This window comes from Branchiostoma floridae, unplaced genomic scaffold (genome assembly GCF_000003815.2).
Source record: "Branchiostoma floridae strain S238N-H82 unplaced genomic scaffold, Bfl_VNyyK Sc7u5tJ_1560, whole genome shotgun sequence".
Lineage (NCBI taxonomy): Eukaryota > Metazoa > Chordata > Leptocardii > Amphioxiformes > Branchiostomatidae > Branchiostoma > Branchiostoma floridae.
In genome coordinates, this window is record NW_023365758.1 from 521,719 (window position 1) to 543,826 (window position 22,108).

Genomic DNA, 22,108 nt, shown 5'->3' on the forward strand with positions numbered 1-22,108 from the left:
TAAGGTTTACATATTGATATATAATGTTTTGGCATAGCTTGTTAGATATTGATATGTAATGTTTTGGCATAGCTTGTTAGATATTGATATGTAATGTTTATGCTACAACTGTTAAATATTGATATGTGAGGTACGTGATATAGGCTGTTTCATATGTCACAGATGTCTTGTTACACAATCGGAAATAAAAAAGAAGTCTGTCGTTTTCAAGATGTTGTTTTCGAGATGAGCTCCTCCTTAGTTTTATTGCTTGGCTTGCAACTCTGGTTTCTCAGCATCATGCGGGTCTTAAACATCACATAAATTAATCTCCAAGCAGATCCTACAATGGCATAAGATAGTGCCAAACTGGCCAAGGAGTGTAGTCTGCCAAGAGGTGTCTATATGCCTTGTAGCGAAACACAATCCTAAGCCGGCTTCACTCCTCTGCCAGCTTTTGATACTAATTTATGCTACCGTAGAATCTGCTTGGAGATTAACACATAGACGACGTCCAAAGAGCTCCCCTTCTCGGTTGTGTGGTGGTTGATACTGATGTTAGTTAGCTGAGGGTCCACTATACTTTATACAGTATACAAAATATAGGATGAAGGAGAATTCTTATTACACAACACACCGGAGAAAAAACATTCATGTGCGGACAGTGCGGATTCAGAACTACTCACAGGTATCATCTATCTGAACATTTGAGAAGGCACACAGGGGAGAAACCTTACAAGCAAGTGTGACCAGTGCGACTATTCTGATGCACGTAGAAATAATTTACGTCAGCACTTGGCCAACACACACTTCTTAGCGACACAGTTGATAGCCACGGATACAGGACGATGGGTGAATCTATCCGGACACATGCAAGACAGCACAGGTGAAGACATAAGTCACAAATATGATCGATGAAAATAGTTAACTACCTAAAAATAAAATTTTTGCTTAGTCATGGTTAAACGAACTGCATGTAACATGACCTTGACTTTGCACCAGATCACTAGAGCTAAAGAACGGATGAAAACCGGTTAATACACGGCGAATATTGAACATTGAATATACAATATAGAATTTCTGTATTCTTCGATATTCACTAATAAGTCTTTTACAAGTTTATCTTTGACGCCATTAGATGAACCATGCATTATAGTTTACAGTTTACAGTTACCGTTACTTCTGTCTTCAGTAGCGATAAGCAGTTGAACCAGGACATGCCATTGTCATCTGCATTAGTCACTGTAAGTGTTGCGTTACCGCTTGAGCCATTCAGAAACAGAGCCTTTCGGATGTTTCTTTACTGGAATATTTTGTCCAATCAGTAGGGTTCATTACGACGTAAGTGGTTGTGGCTATTTAGTGATTTACAAGGATTAACAATGCATTACTCTAAACATTAAACGACTCTCAGAGGAATTTTTGTCCAGAGTGTCTTGCTAAATTTTCGGGAATTGTATCACGTGTGTGTGTGTGCGCGCGCGTCTGTGCGGTGTGTGTCTCCGTGAGTATTTGTGTCAGTTAGGATGTGGGTTACGGAATACGCCTTGTTGTTTTTGTATGTTCTGGCGTCATGCGACATGAAAGTTGGCGCGTACTGATACTGTACGTATTTCAGACAAACGAAAAGGACGACAATCCAATCGGCAGTTTAAAAAGTGGTTTCGACCACCATAACCATATAAACTTATTACTATCCTAGACAGAAACAAAGGCCAGAGACAGATTAGTATAACAAATGACAAACTTACTGGTTACAAGATTCAAAATTTCTGTTTTGATAAAGAACACTAACAATGTGACACAAGGAAATTAAACTGTTACGTAATCCAAGGAGGATAAATCAGACAAAATCATTTTGATAATCAAGACAATACCATATACAACTTTTATTTTTTGATGTTGTTCAAGACTGGTCTTTCAAATCAGCCATATCAAATTTTTTTTATTAAAGTATCTAAATTTCCAAGATGTCTTCCTAACACGTCGGGTGCACCAGGGTAATCAGGCATATCAACTTTGACCTTCGACCTCCATAGCGTAGAAAGGTCAGTTTGGCTGTCCGCCATTTTGGTTTGTCTGAGTATCACGATTCCTTTGTAGTCCCTTGTGTCTCCAGTTTTCAAGACAATCCGACAATTCAGCAATTAATTAGAACCACAAACCAGAAGGTAAAACATTTGACATCTATCTGTCTGATCTTCGTCTAGTAGTTATTTATTTTCTTTACTTGTAGTTGTAGTTGTATTTTTTCTGATTATTCTCTACTACTACTCAGAGTACTACGGAGAAATCTGTTCTGTTCTTTATGCGATTTTGACTGTATAATAAAACTACAGTTCAATTTACGTTTTGTGGACGACAAAGGTAACAGAATGAACCCCAGCTAGGTATCAATCGTTACCTGTACTACGTAAACATCTGTTGAGTTTCTTACTGATAGCAAGGACGTTACGTTGATGTAACGTCCTTGGTGATAGTGGGCACAGATTTTGAAGGGTTTCAGAGCCAAAATATTCTCCGCACTGGTAGTCTCAGCACTCGGTTTCCAATGCCGATAGGTCAGGTATTCCAGTGCTGAAGCTCACTAAACAATGGACTTGCAGTGCAGACATCCACTTCAGGTGTTAAAAAGCTAAGAGAGGAACCCGGTTTTAATTTTAATTTTTTTTTTACTAAATTGTCATTCAGGGTGTGAGCATACCATGATTATGTTTGTGTGTGCGCGCGCGCGCGTGTGTGTGTGTTCGTGCGCGCGCGTAAGTGTGCATGTGGGTATTTCCTATCTTTTAATTTCGTATGATTTATTGTTGAATAGGCGAGATTGCCATGGACGATCATCCAGCTACACACCCTGGCGACGAGACAAACAGCAGCGAGACACCGGACACCGGAAGGCAGCAGAACAAGGAAGGGGAAATTCTATACCAGGAAAAATGCGGAGTAGGATCTGACCATCCTTCCACACAGGACCCAACAGTGCAGACGGACAGAGTTGCGGTGAAACGTACTGTGGATAAACGCTTCGAGTGTACGGAGAGTGACTATATTGCTGCAACAAAGGCTGACCTAATGAAACACACAAGAAAACATACTAGTGAGAAACCCTATAAATGTGACCAGTGCGACTATTCTGCAGCACAGAAAGTTCATTTAGACCGACACGTGACTAAACACACCGGAGAAAAACCCTTCATGTGTGGGGAGTGCGGGTACAGAACGACTGACAGGTTTAGCCTATCCGAACATATGAGCAGACATACAGGTGAGAAACCCTACAAATGCGACCAGTGTGACTATTCAGCAATACGGAAAGTTTATTTAGGCCGACATATGACTAAACACACTGGGGAAAAACCCTACATGTGTGGGGAGTGCGGATACAGGGCCGCTGCCAGGTCTAGCCTATCCAAACATTTGAGAATACATACGGGCGTAAAACCATACAAGTGCGACCAATGCGACTATTCTGCTGGACACAAAGGTAATTTAAGCCGACACATGGCTCAACACACTGGCGAAAAACCCTACATGTGTGGAGAGTGCGGATATAGGACAGCTGACAGGTCCAACCTATCTCTACATATGAGAACGCATACGGGCGTAAAACCCTACAAGTGTGACCAATGCGACTATTCTGCTACACAGAAAAATACTTTTAAGTAACACATGGCTAGTCACACAGGCAAAAAACCCTACAAGTGTGGAGAGTGCGGATACAGGACGGCTGACAGGTCTTACTTGACCAGACATATGAGAAAACATACAGGTGAGAAACCATATAAGTGTGACCAGTGTGACTATTCTGCTGCACATAAAGTTTCATTCGACATTCATCTTACTAAACACACCGGTGAAAAGCCATTTATGTGTGGACAGTGCGAATACAGGACTGCTAACAGGTCTCACCTATCCGAACATATGAGGAGACATTCAGGAGAAAAGCCTTATAAATGTGACCAGTGCGACTATTCTGCTGCACACAAAGGTAATCTAGTCAAACACAAGGCTAAACACACCGGCGAAAAACCCTTCATGTGTGGAGAGTGCGGATACAGGACGGCTGACAGGTCTCACTTGACCGTACACATGAGAAAACATACAGGTGAAAAGCCCTATAAATGCGACCTGTGTGACTATTCTGCTGCACAGAAATGCAATTTAGACCAACATGTAGCTAAACACAATGGCGAATAACCCAACGTTCAGGGAGTGTGGATACATGGACGGCTGGCAGGTATTCCATATCCTTAGATATGACAGACAATTTACAATAGCACAGTGATACATTGTAAATAGACACAGGATGGGACACACCATGGAAACTATGAATGTGATCAGTGTGAATATACCCCTGCACATAAATCGATACATGGCTAAACACACAATTGTAGATACGATCATATTACGATGTGTGACCATACCGCCACTGTGACCTTAACAATTATGTGCGTATCTACTTTAGACCAACATATGGTCCTTTGACAAAGAATTGAGTTTTTTGAAAACTGACGCTTCACTTTTTTGCATTTTGCGACTTGCAGTCGCAAAATGCCTTCTATCCATAGTAGTCGCCGTTGTGATGGGGTGATGGGGTGATGGAGTGATGTTGAGATGAACGGACCTGTTCAATCCATGCCAAACATTTCTATACCTGTTAAAACAGGCCTTTCTTCAACATGTTCGCACTGGCGCAGTGGTTAGAGTTTACGCATTCTAAACCAATGCACCCGGTTCGAATTCGGGGAGGTAGATTTTTTTTTTTTCTTTTTTACATCCATTAAAATACTAATTTTTACATCCATTTGGCCACACCAATTTATTTCTTTGGTTAACGGATTCGCCGCTTCGTTTTTTTGCCGAATAGAAATAAAAATTAAAAGAAAAAAAACTTAAAAATGCCCGCAACAGAGCTCACTCAAAAACAGGCAGTGTAGTGAAATTTGCTGCAGTTCACGCAAATTTTAACAGGTGGCGTCTAGATCTAGATTCAGGCACATATGTGAATCTCTCCATGCGCCAATATCAGGTTTAGTTACTCTGTTCTATTTATATGACATTCTAATAACTAGGAAAAAACGTTCACACACGCAAACATTGGCAAAATGCCAGCTTTTTTAAAAGCACTTGTTTAACTAGGAACTGTAAAGAAGGGTCTAGTAAATTAGTTATCATTGTCGATTTGTGGGATATGCCTTTTTCTATTTATACATATGTATATTCCATAGTATAGACATTGATAGGTCATTCTGCATAAATAGATACAGTGGAAGCCAGTTAATTGCACATCGGATTAACGCACACTTCTGTTAACTGCACGGAATCCCACAATCCCAAACCGGTGCGGTCCAGCTAGATTACTTCGCATTATTGCACCAGTCGGATAATTGCACCAAATTCACTGGCAAATAGGCCGTGCAATTATGCGGATTCTACTGTTTTGTATTGTGTATGTATTGATATAACGCTCTCTTGTCGTTTCTTCTCACTGACATTTATTCATACATTGCATCAAATGTTTTTGATCAATTCAATGCATGGTTATCATATTATGACAATTTACAACACATTGAATAATAAAACCAACTGTAATATTTAAAACAGATGTTACTGCTGTAATAGACTGATGGAAAACTGCTGTAATAGACTGATGATTCTTCTGGTGGAAAATGCCTGGTTATTATTATTTATCACCCAAATATTGATATGACGCTCTCTTGTTGTTTCTTCTCACTCAAACTTTTTAAATATACAGTAGAATCTGCTTAATTGCACGGCCTATTTGCCAGTAAATTTGGTGCAATTATCCGGCTGGTGATTTGGGATTCTGGGATTCCGTGCAGTGTGCGTTAATCCGATGTGCAATTAACTGGCTTTAACTGTATTGAGTCAAACTTTTTTGTCAATCAATTAAGGCATGGTTATAACAGTATGACGATTTCCATTACATTGCAAAATAAGATAAACTGTTCTCTTAAACTCACAAAGTTTCTTGCAAGACCTTTTCTTGCTGGCTATGCATGTTATTACGATAAATACAGTGAATAGATTATAGTACTAGTATACAATATGAGTGTGCGTTTACGGGTAAGTACATTCAACCGCCCAATGAATTAATAATTCAATTACTCAATTAGTCGATCATTTCTGAAAATTCCACTAATCAGAGTCTGTTGAGAATATATAGGAAATGTGTCTGGCTGGTTGATTGTTAAAATTTTAGAACGACTTAGAGTCCATTCCAAGTCACCATGTGGTTTTTTAGGAGATATTTGTAATAAGTCTGAATTATTTTGAATAAAAGAATATCTAAGCCACAATAATAAAATTCTTTAAAAAAATTGACTAAGGAAATACTCATTTATTTGAATTCCTTTGAATATTTTAGAAACATTTTGAAAGTAAATGTACAAAAATATCTTTATTTAGAATAATTGTGAAACCTCTGTGTGATTCTTTCATAATTACAAATATTTACAAATATTTGTAAACTTTGCCAAATGGTAAAATTAGTTTATTGTCCCCATAAAAAGTGAGCCCTATTGTTGCCTCTGTATATTTTTAGATTTCACTACTGGGCACTGCAAGATCCTTTGTGGTGGGCCATTGTTGCATGACACCCAACCATACTTTGTAAGGATGTGTGAATTGCTATCTTCCTGGCCCACTGACCCATTTACAAAATGTTATAAAAAATGCTAGAAAATGGTAAACAGTGGTAGAATGCTGTTATCATTATTTAGAAACCATTAGAAGTATCCAAATTCACATCATGATTATTTCCAAAGTTTTACAGGACCGGGGAAGTATTTATAAAGTTGAAACAATGTTAACAAGAGTCGGAAAACTCAAACCTGCTTGAAATATTTTGTTTTGTGATGGTGCGTATGGTGTGTTGTGGGGGTTGATATGGTTTGACGTTTGACAAAATTATTCCATCATTGTTCTTAAGTTATATATCTACCTATGGTAAACAGTGAGATCCAAAACTACACCTTTCTGGTGTCCTCACCATTTCATTTTTATTTCCTATTGTTACACCTGCACCTGGCACATACATTGTATCTCAATGTGTATATAATGGTTCACACCATACAGAGGTGACAGCGATGGTCACAGTTGCTCTTTTTTGCTCCTTGGAAGATTTTGACCAGAATGCCCCAGCAGTTCTAGAGCAAGCTGCTAGAGGGCCCAAACATACAACACTTCTTCCTTACACCACAAGCTATGTGCCACCAAAAATCAAGACCATAGCATATCCATGTCAAAAGATACAAAAATCCAAGTTCTGTTGCAGTACCAAGGTCACACACCAGGGAATCCAAAATTGACTTTGACCTTCTTCTTCCAAACACCTACCCAAATACCAAATATCATTACAATCCATCAACAGGTTCTAAAGTTATGCTGACCACAAATATGTGGAAACACAAACAGACACACACACAGACACACCAAAAACTATACCTCCATTTTTCATGGAGGTAAATCACACGTTCTGTTCTGGAGATATAGCACTGGAAACGACCCTTCCACACACTCCCATGCTACTGAAAACTCAAAACACATGTTACAGCTGCTAGCTGTCCCCAAGGTGGTTGAGACAGAGGGAATGAGGCCAGATCACTCCATATCAGGAAAAGGGGTGTAAATATTTAAAAAAAACGAACCACAAAACAACAGCAAACTTCTAATCTACTTAATAGCACTTTAGGTCACACACTCTATCCCCATAGCAAAGGAAATCGCAATCCATCCAGAGGTTCTAGAGATATCGGTCCGGAATCACAAAGATCCCTACCAGAAACAGTACATGCTTTTTTCAAGCATGTAAAAATATTTGTGAAGTATCAAATGTCCTAGACATATAATGACAAACTTTAAAATTAATTCTGAACAATGGCAACAAACATCCGCATGGTGACTTGGAATATACAATAGTTAGTAATTCCGGACTGGTATGCCATCGATGTTGGGTAGGGGACTGTTACACTTGCACAGCTTTACTAGAGACCCATGGCGCCTGACGAGTACTTATATACATAAGCTTGTCCTCGCTATAAAACGGTATATCTGATACCATATAGTGTACTCGAGGTATGCTACGATATGGTATCATGCCGAAAGAGCGTGTTACTGTCGGTATTACTGGAATACCCTGCAGTGGAACAGTGTCGTTGTAAGTTTGAATCTGCCGCCTTTAGTTTTAGATTAGCATAAGTTACTTCCCGCCACTAGTACCCCACTAGCCTGGTTACCAAACCCCAGCCCGATCTCAAATATCTATCGTGCAGGGGTCTGGCCGGATGGGATAGGCCGGCTTCTCAATTTTACCCCTTATAGTGGGCAAAAAAACTCCACCAGTAGAACAGCAGCAGGATCAGCAGGAGGTAATACACCCCTACCATGATTGGTTAAAGACTCCCAACTGTATTTTTTGAATCCATAACAGTGGCCACTAAGTACCTCTCGATCACGGGCCGAACACAATACCACTGTACTACGCGGTCCCAAGACCTCACGAACAAGAGCTCACCTTGGAGTATATACAAGAACTGAGGAGTACCACAGGAACTCAACCCCAGGAGTAAATTCACCCATCAAGAAAGAAGCAAGAATTCACTGAGGACACAACTAAGGACTCACTCAAGAAGATTCAGAGAAAGGGACAAAACCAGAACTTTCCAGTTTAGTTTGGCGGCCTTTTGTACAACTACTAACACTGCTTAATTAAACTATCAAAACGAATAAGTCAGCGAGTGCGTATCGTCCCACTCAAGACTTCTCAGCAAAGACAAGGTGAGTTCAGTTAAAACATTTTCTAGACCCCGACCTAGCTGAAGCGCTGAGAGTCAAGGCACTAACAGTCGTCCTTCCATACAGATTGACCTAAATAACTGCTCATCATCGATGGAGGTCTCAATCAGATACGATCCCTTTGATGAGCAAGTACTATCGGTAACTTTTAGTTGTGTTTTTTAATTAATTATTATCAAATCATCTGTTCTAATCAAACATGTCAAAATTTTATGAGTTAGGCCGAGAACTTATTGATCACCCCTCGTACACCTGTGGGATAATCAGGTGTATCAACTTTTACCCTCGACCTCACCAGCACAGGAATGCAGACAGGTGAGTTTGCCCCTCCGCCATTTTGGTTTCTCGGAGATTCACTAACGACAACTTTGCTCCAGTTTGAGGCCAGTTTCAAGACAATTCGACATTTCAACGCTATATCAGCACCACAAACCTGAAGGTAAAATATTTGCCAACCTCTTGTCCGTTCTTCGTCTGATATATATATATATCTATATATCTATATATATATATATATATATATATATATATATATATATATATATATATATATTCTTTACCAGAACTAGAAGTCGTATTTTTACTAAAGGGGGAGGGGGGCATTATTATGTAAGCTAATTTTGGAAACAAGTTGTGACTACAAGGATTAACAATGCTCCGGTTTCATAACTTTTTACATTTCACAATTCATTTAATGACTCAATTGGCAGCACGAACTGAACGACACCGGGCAACCTGTTAGTCCTCTGTACTGAAATTCCCAAGGGAGACACGAATGAACCCCTGGTGTAGATTTTACTCGTAGCCACTGAAGGCAGACTGTTATGAAAACACAATGATGTATTTAAATCGATAACCCGTCGGTTTGTAAGTTTTTTTGTAAGTTTTTGAAATGCCCCATGTTTCAGAATGTCCAATATTTTGCCACTACTGACAATGTATGGCAAATTCGGGTGTAATACATGTACAGAACATCAAAACTAATATCTGCGTAGTTGCATACACATAACAATGGCGAAGGGTTCTATGTAGCAAATGACTAATCTCCATCCATGGGGAGGGGTTTTCGTTAAACTGTCATTCCAGGTGTGTGCTAACTCTTAAAACTATGAGTATATACATATATATATATATGTGTGTGTGTGTGTGTGTGTGTGTGTGTGTAACTGACTGACTTGTGTGTATCGCGTGTGTGTGTGTGTGTGTGACTGACTGACTGACTTGTGTACCGTGTGTTTGTGTGACTGACTGACTTGTGTACCGTGTGTTTGTGTGACTGACTGACTTGTGTGTACCGGCAAGACAGGTATGATAGCATGTGTGTGTTCCCTACGTTTTAATTTCGGATGTTTTATTGTTATTTTAGAAATGGGTGAGAGAAGCGGTGAGTACGCTATGGACGATAATCCAGCTGTACACCCTGGGGACGAGACAAGCAGTAGCGAGAAATTAGACACAGAAAGGCAGCAAACTGGGGAAGGAAACATTCCATGTGAGGAAAAGTGTGGAGTAGAATCTGACCATCCTCCCGCACAGGGTCGGACAGAGCAGAAGGACAGACTTGCGGTGAAACGCACTGTGGATAAACGCTTTGCGTGTACGGAGTGTGGCTATAGGGCAGCCAAAAAGTATGTCCTAATCAAACACACAAGAAAACATACAGGTGAGAAACCATATAAGTGTGAGCAGTGTGACTATTCTGCTGCACAGAAAGTTCAATTAGACCGACACATGACTAAACATACCGGCGAAAAACCCTACATCTGTGGAGAGTGTGGATACTCGGCCGCTATCAGGTGTCACCTATTGGAACATATGAGAACACATGCTGGCGAGAAACCTTACAAGTGTGACCAGTGTAAATATACCTCTGCAACAAAATACAATTTAGACCAACACATGACTAAACACACCGGGGTAAAAACTCTCATGTGTGGGGAGTGCGGATTTCGAACGGCTAATAGGTCCAATCTATCTCGACATATAAGAACTCATACGGGCGAGAAACCCTACAAATGTGACCAATGCGACTATTCTACTACACACAGAAGCGCTTTAAACCGACACATGGCTAAACACACCGGCAACAAACCCTACATGTGTGATGAGTGCGGATACAGGACTGCTAGCAGGTCTCACCTATCCGAACACATGAGAACACATACAGGTGAAAAGCCTTATAAATGTGACCAGTGCGACTTTTCTGCTTCACACAAAGGTAATTTAAAGAAACACATGGCTAAACACACCGGCGAAAAACCCTACATGTGTGATGCGTGCGGATACAGGACGGCTGACAAGTCTTCCTTGACCGAACATATGAGAACACATACCGGCGAGAAACCTTATAAGTGTGACCAGTGTGACTATTCTGCTGCACATAAAGTTTCTTTAGACCGTCACCTTACTAAACACACAGGAGAAAAGCCATTTATGTGCGAACAGTGCGAATACAGGACAACTAACAGGTCTTACCTGTCCGAACATATGAGAACACATACAGGTATGAAACCTTATAAATGCGACCAGTGCGACTATTCTGCTTCATGCAAAGGCAATCTAGTCAAACACATGTATAAACACAACGGCGAAAAACCCTACATGTGTGGAGAGTGCGGATTCAGGACGGCTAGAATGTCTTGCTTAACCGTACACATTAGAAAACATACAGGTGAAAAACCTTACAAGTGTGACCAGTGCGACTATTCTGCTGCACAAAAATTCCATTTAGACCGACATGTGGCTAAACACAACGGCGAATAACCCAACGTTTAGGGAGTGTGGATACATGGACGGCTGGCAAGTAATCCGTAACCTTAGATATGACAAACCATTTACGTGTAAGTAGTGTGACTACACTGCAGCACAGTAATACCATGTTAACAGACACAGGACGAGACAAACCGTGGAAACTTCACCAGTGTGTACTTGATATTAATAAACCTATCCAGATACGTGCAAAATACAGTAGAAGTAAAGCAAAAATGTGACCAGTGAGACTATTCTGCTTTAAGGAAAAGTAGTTTACACTTACACATGGCCTAACACGCCTGTAAATTACCCAACCCTACATGTGCGGTATGCCCATCTCATCACTGAACCTTGGTACTTGGCTGTTGCAAACATAAATACAAAATGTATTGAATGACTCAATTTGAGGACAATATTCTGTATTCAACATTGTATTATTGCTGAATAAGATACTCTTAGATAAACATGCGAGGAAGTGCTAACTTGACAACTTGCCAAACGTAGATATAGTACTGACGGTTATTGAGTTTATTCTAAGTGTGTTTTTTCATGCATAACTTGGAACCTTGGTGATATTTCATGCGTTGTTAAACGTTTCAACATGATTATTCACATCACGTGGAAAAATAAATTTAGATTTTCAAAAAGGCTGTCAAGGTCTTCTCTGGCTGGATATGCATGACATCTCTCTCTCTCTCTGCTTGCTATAAGTGATAGTATCCAAATTGAATGTACGCTCACGAGTATGTAGTTCAATCAATTAATCAGTCGGTCATTTCTAATAATACTTGGTAAAGGTTTTCAGATAATTTTCCACTGATATTAAATTCATGGTTGTTAGTATCAAAGTTTTTAGGAGTCCATTGTTAAGCTATCAGGATTTATTATACCAGTAGTAGGGTCTGGTCATTATTTCTATTTTATTTATTGGTTTGGCTATTCAGCACGCACAGCCAGGGCTGCCCAACTAGACTGTTGCTATTACAAAGGGCTAGCCTTACTGACAAAAGCATAGACAATACAAATGGAATTGGGCAAGGACAGGATACCTATCAATAACAATATTCTAAATACATAAAGATATAGAAATTAAGAATAAAAATAAATTACCATTTACCGCAGATTCCACCTCTCTGTTGTGCACGGAAGAATAACTACGGCATTAGCAAGTACTGCGTGGCACTATTTTGACCCGAACTACTTTTGGGGACGGTGTCGCGGATAAATACTGGGTTATGAGAACTTGAAAGGTCAGTTTGCCTGGCAGCCATTGTTGTTTGTCGGAGTGTAACGTACGTGTATACGACTACTTTGCTCCAGTTTGAGACCACTTTCAAGACAATTTGACACTTCAGCGATGAATCAGCATCACAAACCGGAAGGTAAAACTTTTTTCACCTAATTTACGTTCTTCGTCTGATAATCCTTAATTTTCTTTTACCAGAAACCGTATTCTTCTAAGGCGAGAGGGCCATGACGATGTAATTAGTATGTGACCGGAGGCGGTAACATCCGGCGACAGACTACTACTTGTAGTACTAGTGTTGCTTTTGTCCACGTAGCGCGTTGGCATTTGTATCTGTATGTTCCCGTTGTCGCATTCGTATGTACTTTGGTATGTCCTCTGCACATTTTTCGCGATGATGAACATTTTTCGCGGTAGCTGTTTTTATTATCGATGTAAACATTTCAGAAATCATCCCTGTATTTGATATCTAGTAGAACAGGTCATGTGGTGTGGGCCTTAGTAATTACATTATCTCCAAGCAGATATGATGTTCTCTAATGTTGAACAACTGTTAACATTTTGCGGCCGGGAGAGGAATCCCTTACAGCTGTTAGACTCTAGCTTCGAATTCCTAGCTCATTTCTTTGGTTATCAGTGCCAGTGTTTTAGTTAACAGGTACATACTTTGTTCTGGTAAGCTATCAGTATTATTAGGGCTTCGTTTTCTTTCCTATTTGTCTGTCTGTAACTGTCCATATCACCGGCATAAAATACATTATGTTGTTGCAACTGACGTGGCGGAACCATAAATTCGTCAAAAAGTACTAATATGTTATAATTATCTACGGCCATTTTATCTACGGTTTATTATCTGTCTGTACCCTTGCAATTAGCCTACGGGCATGGATTTGCACATAAATACAAGAATGTAAATGCATAAATGTATTATTCGGGAACGAGTGACTACATGGGCTAATACATATAATTGTGTGTGTGAGTACGTTTCCGTGTGTGTCTACCAGTATTTCTTCTCGTTTAGTTTCGGATATTTTATTGTTGTTTTAGAAATGGGTGAGAGAAGCGGTGAGGTCGCTATGGACGATCATCCAGCTGTACACCCTGGAGACGAGACAAGCAGCAGTGAGAAGTTAGACAAAGAAAGGCAGCAAAATAAGGAAGGAAACATTCCATGTGAGGAAAAGTGCGGAGAAGAATCTGACCATCCTCCCGCACGGGGTCGAACAGAGCAAAAGGACAGACTTGCGGTGAAACGCACTGTGAATAAACGCTTTGCGTGTACGGAGTGTGGCTATAGGGCAGCCAAAAAGTCTGTCCTAATCAAACACACAAGAAAACATACAGGTGAGAAATCATATAAGTGTGACCAGTGCGACTATTGTGCTGCACAGAAAGTTCACTTAGACCGACACATGACTAAGCATACCGGGGAAAAACCCTACATGTGTGGAGAGTGTGGATACTCGGCGGCTATCAGGTGTCGCCTATTGGAACATATGAGAATACATACTGGCGAGAAACCTTACAAGTGTGACCAGTGTAACTATGCATCTGCATCGAAATACAGTTTAGACCAACACATGACTAAACACACCGGAGAAAAATCCCTCATGTGTGGGGAGTGCGGATACAGGACGGCTGATAGGTCCAACCTATCTCGACATATGAGAACTCATACGGGCGAGAAACCCTACAAATGTGACCAATGCGACTATTCTACCATACACAAAAGTGCTTTAAACCGACACATGGCTAAACACACCGGCAACAAACCCTACATGTGTGATGATTGTGGATACAGGACGGCTAACAGGTCTTACTTGACCAGACATATGAGAAAACATACAGGTGAGAAACCATATAAGTGCGACCAGTGCGACTATTCTGCTGCACATAAAGCTTCTTTAGACCTTCATCTTACTAAACACGCCGGAGAAAATCCATTTGTGTGTGGACAGTGCGAATACAGGACTGCTAGCAAGTCTCATCTATCCGAACATATGAGAACACATACAGGTGAAAAGCCCTATAAATGTGACCAGTGCGACTATTCTGCTTCACACAAAGGTAATCTAAAGAAACACATGTATAAACACACAGGCAAAAAACCTTACATGTGTGGAGAGTGCGGATTCAGGACGGCTAGTAGGTCTTCCTTGTCATTGACCAGACATATGAGAAAACATACAGGTGCGAAACCATATAAGTGTGACCAATGCGACTATTCCGCTGCACATAAAGTTTCTTTAGACCTTCATCTTACTAAACACACCGGAAAAAAGCCATTTATGTGTGGACAGTGCGGATACAGGACTGCTATCAAGTCTCACCTATCCGTACATATGAGGAAACATTCAGGTGAAAAGCCCTATAAATGTGACCAGTGCGACTATTCTGTTGCACAGAAATGCCATTTAAACCGACACATGGCTAAACACGACGGAGAAAAGCCATATAAGTGTAGAGAGTGTGGGTACAGAACGGCTCAGAGGTCTAACCTGTCTGTACATATGAGGAAACATTCAGGTGAAAAGCCCTATAAATGTGACCAGTGCGACTATTCTGCTTCACACAAATGTAATCTAGCCACACACATGTATAAGCACACCGGCGAAAAACCTTACATGTGTGGAGAGTGCGGATACAGGACGGCTGACAGGTCTTACTTAACCGTACATATGAGAAAACATACAGGTGAGAAACCTTACAAGTGTGACCAGTGCGACTATTTTGCTGCACAGAAATGCCATTTAGACCAACATATGGCTAAACACACCGGAGAAAAACCCTTCATGTGTGGAGAGTGCGGATACAGGACGGCTGACAGGTCTCACTTGACCGTACACATGAGAACACATACAGGTGCGAAACCTTACAAATGTGACCAGTGCGACTATTCTGCTGCACAGAAATGCAATTTAGACCGACATGTGGCTAAACACAATGGCGAATAACCCAACGTTCAGGGAGTATACGTACAAGACTACAATCCATAACCTTAGACATGACAAACCATTTACGTGTAAGTAGTGTGACTACACTGCAGCACAGTAATGCCATGTAAACAGACACAGGACGAGACACATCAGAGAAAATAAGAAAGACAAATGGGTACAAAACTTAGCCTAAAATAATTTTTTATTCCATCGGTAGACATTCACATTCTAAAGGGAAAGAACGATTGGTGTATAATTATAGAACTGATGAATGTAATAACAAATTGAAGTGGATATTCTTATTGTATTGTAGCTGTTAAGCACCAATTTAAAATAACAAGTACTATAGTAGTTTTTACCGAATTGCAGATATATTATATTTTAGAGCTGTATTTGTCTTAGACGTCTGTTAGTGATTCAGTCCGAGTTCTATTTACTTTTCAAATCAGTTAACTACATGTACATCTAGTTAACTGCTAGACTTTCATTTCCAATGTTCGAATCAATAAAAAGCAAATCATCATCAAACTATGAATGTAACCAGTGTGAATATGCTCCTACACAGAAATTGATACATGGCTAAGCACACAGGTCCGGATACGATGTGTAACCACACCGCCAATGATACCTTGACAATTATTTGTGTTTCTACTTTAGACCAACGTATGGTATTTTATAAAGAATTGAGTTTTTCGAAAACTGACGTTGGGACAGAGCTTCACCTTTGTAACTAGAAACTGTAAAGAAACGTCTACTAAATTAGTTATCCATTGTCGACTTGTGGGATATGCCACTTTCTATTTATACATATGCATATTCCATATTATAGACATTGATAGGTCATTTTGCGTAGATAGACATTGCATATACATTTGAGGACAATGTTCTGTATTCAACATTGTATTTTTGCTGAATAGGATGTTGTTACTCTTAGATAACAATGCTAGGAAGTGGCAACTTGATGAAGATTTGCCAAACCTAGGTATATAGTACTGACCACTATTGAGTGTATTCTTATGTTATTTCATGCCTTACTTCGAAACGTGGTGATATTTCATGTTTTGTTTAACAATGGTTATTCACATCACGTGGAAAGATAAAGTTATACTTTCAAAGCGACTGCCAAGGTCGTCTCTGGCTGGATATGCATGACATCTCTCTGTGTGTCTCTCTCTCTCTCTGCATGCTATAGTATAGTGATAGTATCCAACTTGAATGTACGCTCTCGAGTGTAGTGACCTAGATGTAGTGACCTAGATGTAGTGACCTTAAGAAATAGTGTCCTAGATGTAGTACCAGTTAATTTGCATGCTCCATATACAGTCCACAGTAAGTCACGTAGGCATTGCTTCCCCACGCTACCCTCCTGCAGTGCATAAAGTTGTAGAGCTAGTGGACGGACGTGTGTGCGAGTGCTCTCTGCGTTAGCCCTTCTGAAATCTGAATACACACCGCACCACACAACGAGTATGTAATTCAATCAATTAATCAGTCCATCATTTCTGATAATACTTCCTCTGATAATATTCCACTGATATTAAATTCATGGTTGCTGGTATCAAAATTTTTAGGAGTCCATAGTTTACGCTAGGGAAGGGGGTCATTTTCTAGGTGCAGGTTTGTGGGGCTGATTTGTGGCTGGTGGCTTTTGGCTCCTCAGTGGGCAGGGGCGCCGCTCCCTGACCGCCGTGTTGTTGTGTGGCGGCGAGTACCCGTAGACTTGGTTGAGGTTTAGTGGCTGGCACGGAGGGCATTTTTAAATGCCTCCAAGTTTTTCGCCTGAGCTATATGTTCTGGGAGGGCATTCCATTCGCGAGCTGTTTTGATGTAGAAAGAGTTTCGGTGGTAGTCAGTTCTAGATGGAGGAATTCGAAAGGCAAGGCTGTTCTCTGTGCGGGTGGGTCTCAGGTGATCCTTGGTGGACAGTGGCATGTCGGAAGAGACAAGTTTGTTTTGGATTTTATAAAACATATGAAGTCGTGCTTCTTGTCTCCTCTCTGCCAGTGTGGACCAGTCAAGTGAGTTGAGCATGTTAGACACGCTTGACTGCCTGCGGTAGCGGTGGAGAACAAAACGTGCGGCTCGTCTTTGTACGGCCTCTAGGGTTTTGATGTTGTTGTGGGTGTAGGGATCCCATACCGTCTGGCAGTACTCCAATATAGGACGTACCAAGGTTTGATATGCACGGGCTTTGATATGGGGGTTTGAAACATTGATGTTTCGTTTCAAGAAGTTCAGTGTGTTGGTAGATTTTGTTGACACTTGATCAATGTGTTGGTCCCATCTTAAGTCTTCTGTTATTGTAACACCAAGGTACTTGACACAGCTGACGTGCTTTAGTATGTATAGTCAAACACGATGGGGGTTTTCTTTCTGGAGATGGTAAGAACCTCACATTTGTTTGGATGGAATTCCATCATCCACTTGTCTTCCCAGTGGGTCAGAGTGTCAAGGTCTGCCTGGAGTTTTTGGACATCATCCAGACAGGAAATGGTCATGTAAATTATAGTGTCATCCGCGAAAAGGCGTGTGGTGGACTGTAGGTTTTCGGCTATGTCATTTATGTAGTACAAAAACAAACATGGTCCGAGCACCGAGCCCTGAGGGACGCCTGAGATCACATCAAGTTTACTTGACATGCAACCCTCAACAACGACTGACTGTGTTCGTTTGTAAAGAAAGTCCTCGATCCAGTCTCTTGTTTCTGGCTCTACTCCATACCACTGCAGCTTCCTGATCAGGCGTTTATGACCAACCTTATCGAAGGCTTTAGAGAAGTCGAGTACACAGACGTCCGTCTGGAGGCCATTATGCATGTTAGTGTTGACTTCATGAACAAATTTAAGAAGTTGCGTCTCACAAGATCTTCCAGGTCTAAAGCCATTTTGTAGTTTGTAGAACAGATCGTGTTGTTCGGCATGTTTCATCAAACTACTACAGATGATGTGTTCCATGATCTTTGAGCATATACAGGTAAGGCTGATTGGTCTGTAGTTAGCCTTGTCGTACCTCTGGCCCTTTTTAAATATGGGAGCAACATTTGCATGTTTCCAATCATCCGGTACAGTTCTTTCTTTAAGGGATTTCTGGAATATGCGTGTCAGAGGGTCTGCAACTTCGTTACAAAGTTCTTTTAGGATGCGGGGGCTTATGCCGTCAGGGCCACAGGCTTTTGCTGGGTTGAGCTTCTGCAGTAGTTTCAGTACTCCAAGCCGGGTGATGTTGATCCTTGGCATAGGTTTTGTCTTTCTGCCTCGTCGATTTGGTATGTTTGGAGTTTCTCTGGTGAATACTGACTGAAACTGTGCGTTCAGGATCTCCGCCTTTGGCTGTGGGTCTGTGACAAGTTTCCCATGGTCTTTCAGCGGTGCGATCCCTGAGTGGTCAGTGCGCTGGTACTTTATGAATTTCCAGAACCTCTTCATGCTGTTAAAGATTTCGCTGTTCTCGTTGTTTTCAGGAGTGATGGTCTCTTCAACATATTGCCAGTACGCCCTCCGCAGGTCACGTTGAACTTCTCTTTTCAGTTTTTGGAACTTGGCCTCATCAGAAAGTCGCCCAGTTTATTGTACCGGTAGTACGCCATTATTTCTATTTCATTTATTGGTTAAGCTAATTCAGCACGCACAGCCAGGGCTACTCAACCTGGCTGTGGCTATTACATAGGGCTGGCCATGCTGACCAAACAGGGACAATACAAATGGAATTGAACACGGACAGGACACTAACAATATTCTAGATACATAAAAATATAGAAATAAGAATAAAAATGACTATACAAGGCCTAAGATAGCACACGTAGTGTCTATAATAGAACATATAACATAACATGGTCTGTATATACACGTGTATAACTACATTTGTATTCGTAAGGGTCGCCGGCATTCCCAGACTGGCCATAGATATTCTTTTAATCATTATAATGCCTTTAGATATAAACGTCTTTCCTTTATTAGCAGATCCCACCCGGCCATCTCAGGCAGATGGACAAACGAAAAAGACAACAATACAAAAGCACTTTTGAAATAGTTGTTTGGCAGGCTTAAACGCCAGGTCGTTATCATACTCATAGGTTAAAACGGTGTAGGGTATTCATGTATATCAACCATGACCTTCGACCTCCACAGCGCACAAATGAAGATATCAGTACACAGTTTTTCGCCTTTGGGGATTTATATGGTTAAGGACCCCAAAGTCAGGAGGTTCGACGCCTAAAAATTCATTGCAAGGTGCAGAAATATTTTAAAAGAATTTAGTATGTTGAAGTTCAGTGTACGATGTAGAAAATATCTGAAAATGAGCATGGCTTTGCCGGCTCGTTTCTTTGTAATAGTTTCCTATCCACACTGCGCACTCATTGGTTCATGCTTCATAGGTGATTAAGGTATGGGGAGTAGCCGAAGTCGCGTGGCGAAAGCAGACACTTGAAATCTCATGCCTAACGAAGAGGGTGGGTGGGTGGGAAGCCTCTGAGACAAAGACGGTCCTCTCCCAACCCCTGCCCAACCCCAACCAACAGCCTTCCTCCCAAACCTTACTGGGTCGCCTTCCCCCGCTCATTGGCGGTGCGGATGAATCCAAAAGAGAGACAAATAGGAGGTCATGAAACTGCAGACGACGAACAGGAAGTGCCGGTAACAGTATCAAGGCGCAAATTTCCGCTGGCCGAAGAAGCAACGTGATCCAACTTATACAGTATGAACACCGATGTATTCCTCTACCATTTACCAAAGTTTCCACATCGCTGTTGTGCACGGAAGAATAACTACGGCATTAGCAAGTACTGTGTGGTGCACTTTTTTGACCCGAACTACTTTTGGGGACGGGGTCGCGGATGAATACTGTGTTATGAGACCTTGAAAGGTCAGTTTGCCTGGCAGCCATTGTTGTTTGTCGGAGTTTCACGTTCGTGAATACAACTACTTCGATCCAGTTTGAGACCATTCTCAATAAATCAGCACCATAAACCGGAAGGTAAAACTTTTTTGTCACCTCATTTACGTTCTTCATCTGATAATTCTTTATTTTGTTTACCAGAAACCGTATTCTTGACCACTTTTCTAAGGCGAGAGGGACATGGCGATCTAATTAGTTTGTGACCGGAGGGTAACCTCCGATGACAGACTACTAGTATTGTTTATGTAACGCGTGATACATAATGTCTATGTAACGCGTTCGCGTCTGTATCTATATGTTCCCGTTGTCGCATTCGTATGTACTTTGGTTACAGTTTGGTATGTCCTCTGCACGAACCTGCACGATGATGCACTTTTTTTCGCGGTAGCTGTTTTTATTATCGATGTAAAAATTTCAGAAATCATCCCGTATTTGTTATCTAGTAGAACAGGTCATGTGGTGTGGGGGCTTAGTAATCAGATTATCTCCAAGCAGATATGATGTTCTTTAATGTTGAACAACTGTTAACATTTTGCGGCCGGGAGAGGAATCCCTTAACAGCTGTAAGACTCTGGCTTCGAAATCGTACCACATTTCTTTGGTGATCAGTGCCAATGTTATAGTAAACAAGAACATACTTTGTCCCGGTAAGCTATCAGTAATATTAGGGCTTCATTTTTTTGTTGTTTATCACTATTTGTCTGTCTGTAACTGTCCATATCATCGGCATAATATATATCATGTTGTTGCAACTGATGCGGGGTAACCATAAATTCGTCAAAAAGCACTACTATGTTATAATTATCTACGGCCATTTTATCTACGGTTTACTATCTGTCTGTACCCTTGCAATTAGCCTACGGGCATGGATTTGCACACAAATACAAGAATGTAAATGCATAAATGTATTTTTTGGGAACGAGTGAGTACATGGGCTAATACATATACTTGTGTGTGTGAGTACGTTTGCGGTGTGTCTACCAGTGTTTCTTCTCGTTTAATTTCGGATGTTTTATTGTTATTTTAGAAATGGGTGAGAGAAGCGGTGAGGTCGCTATGGACGATCGTCCAGCTGTACACCCGGAGGACGAGACAAGCAGCAGTGAGAAATTAGACACGGGAAGGCCGCAAAATGAGGAAGGAAACATTCCATGTGAGGAAAAGTGTGGAGTAAAATCTGACCATCCTCCCGCACAGGGTCGAACAGAGCAGAAGGACAGACTTGCGGTGAAACGCGTTGTGAATAAACGCTTTGAGTGTACGGAGTGTGGCTATAGGGCAGCCAAAAAGTCTGTCCTAATCAAACACACAAGAAAACATACAGGTGAGAAACCATATAAGTGTGACCAGTGCGACTATTCTGCTGCACAGAAAGTTCACTTAGACCGACACATGACTAAACATACCGGCGAAAAACCCTCCATCTGTGGAGAGTGTGGATACTCGGCCGCTATCAGGTGTCGCCTATTGGAACATATGAGAA

At 41.0% G+C, this 22,108-nt stretch overlaps 3 protein-coding genes across 4 annotated transcripts in view; all 3 read left to right on the top strand.

Moving 5' to 3' along the window:
• Positions 1-2,000: 2,000 nt before the first annotated feature.
• LOC118408237 (zinc finger protein 525-like) lies at positions 2,001-3,975 on the top strand. The gene is made up of 2 exons (XM_035808896.1): positions 2,001-2,150; positions 2,798-3,975. The coding sequence occupies exon 2, from the start codon at positions 2,809-2,811 to the stop codon at positions 3,643-3,645; it is 837 nt and encodes a 278-aa protein (XP_035664789.1). The 5' UTR covers positions 2,001-2,150; positions 2,798-2,808; the 3' UTR covers positions 3,646-3,975.
• Positions 3,847-11,674, top strand: LOC118408187 (zinc finger protein 501-like). Its single transcript, XM_035808822.1, has 3 exons — positions 3,847-3,967; positions 10,163-10,459; positions 10,688-11,674. Exons 1-3 carry the CDS (start codon positions 3,847-3,849, stop codon positions 11,557-11,559), a joined length of 1,290 nt encoding a protein of 429 aa, XP_035664715.1. The 3' UTR covers positions 11,560-11,674.
• A 1,034-nt stretch (positions 11,675-12,708) lies between these two features.
• The window catches only part of LOC118408204 (gastrula zinc finger protein XlCGF57.1-like), a 37,900-nt gene continuing 28,500 nt past the window's right edge, over positions 12,709-22,108 (top strand). Inside the window, exon 1 of one of the 2 annotated variants that reach the window (XM_035808842.1) lies at positions 12,709-12,929. In XM_035808842.1, coding sequence (XP_035664735.1) covers positions 12,905-12,929 — 25 coding nt within the window. In that variant the 5' untranslated portion in view covers positions 12,709-12,904. The remainder of the gene's footprint in view (positions 12,930-22,108) is intronic. The other variant, XM_035808839.1, reaches the window with a different exon arrangement.

Excerpts from the sequence above, each read along its gene's own strand:
- LOC118408187 (XM_035808822.1), top strand. The coding sequence starts at position 3,847 with ATGTGTGGACAGTGCGAATACAGGACTGCTAACAGGTCTCACCTATCC. Across the intron at positions 3,968-10,162 it reads CTATTCTGCTGCACACAAAG|AAATGGGTGAGAGAAGCGGT; the intron begins GTAATCTAGTCA and ends TTGTTATTTTAG. Across the intron at positions 10,460-10,687 it reads ACACACAAGAAAACATACAG|ACCAACACATGACTAAACAC; the intron begins GTGAGAAACCAT and ends AATACAATTTAG.
- LOC118408237 (XM_035808896.1), top strand. The coding sequence starts at position 2,809 with ATGGACGATCATCCAGCTACACACCCTGGCGACGAGACAAACAGCAGC.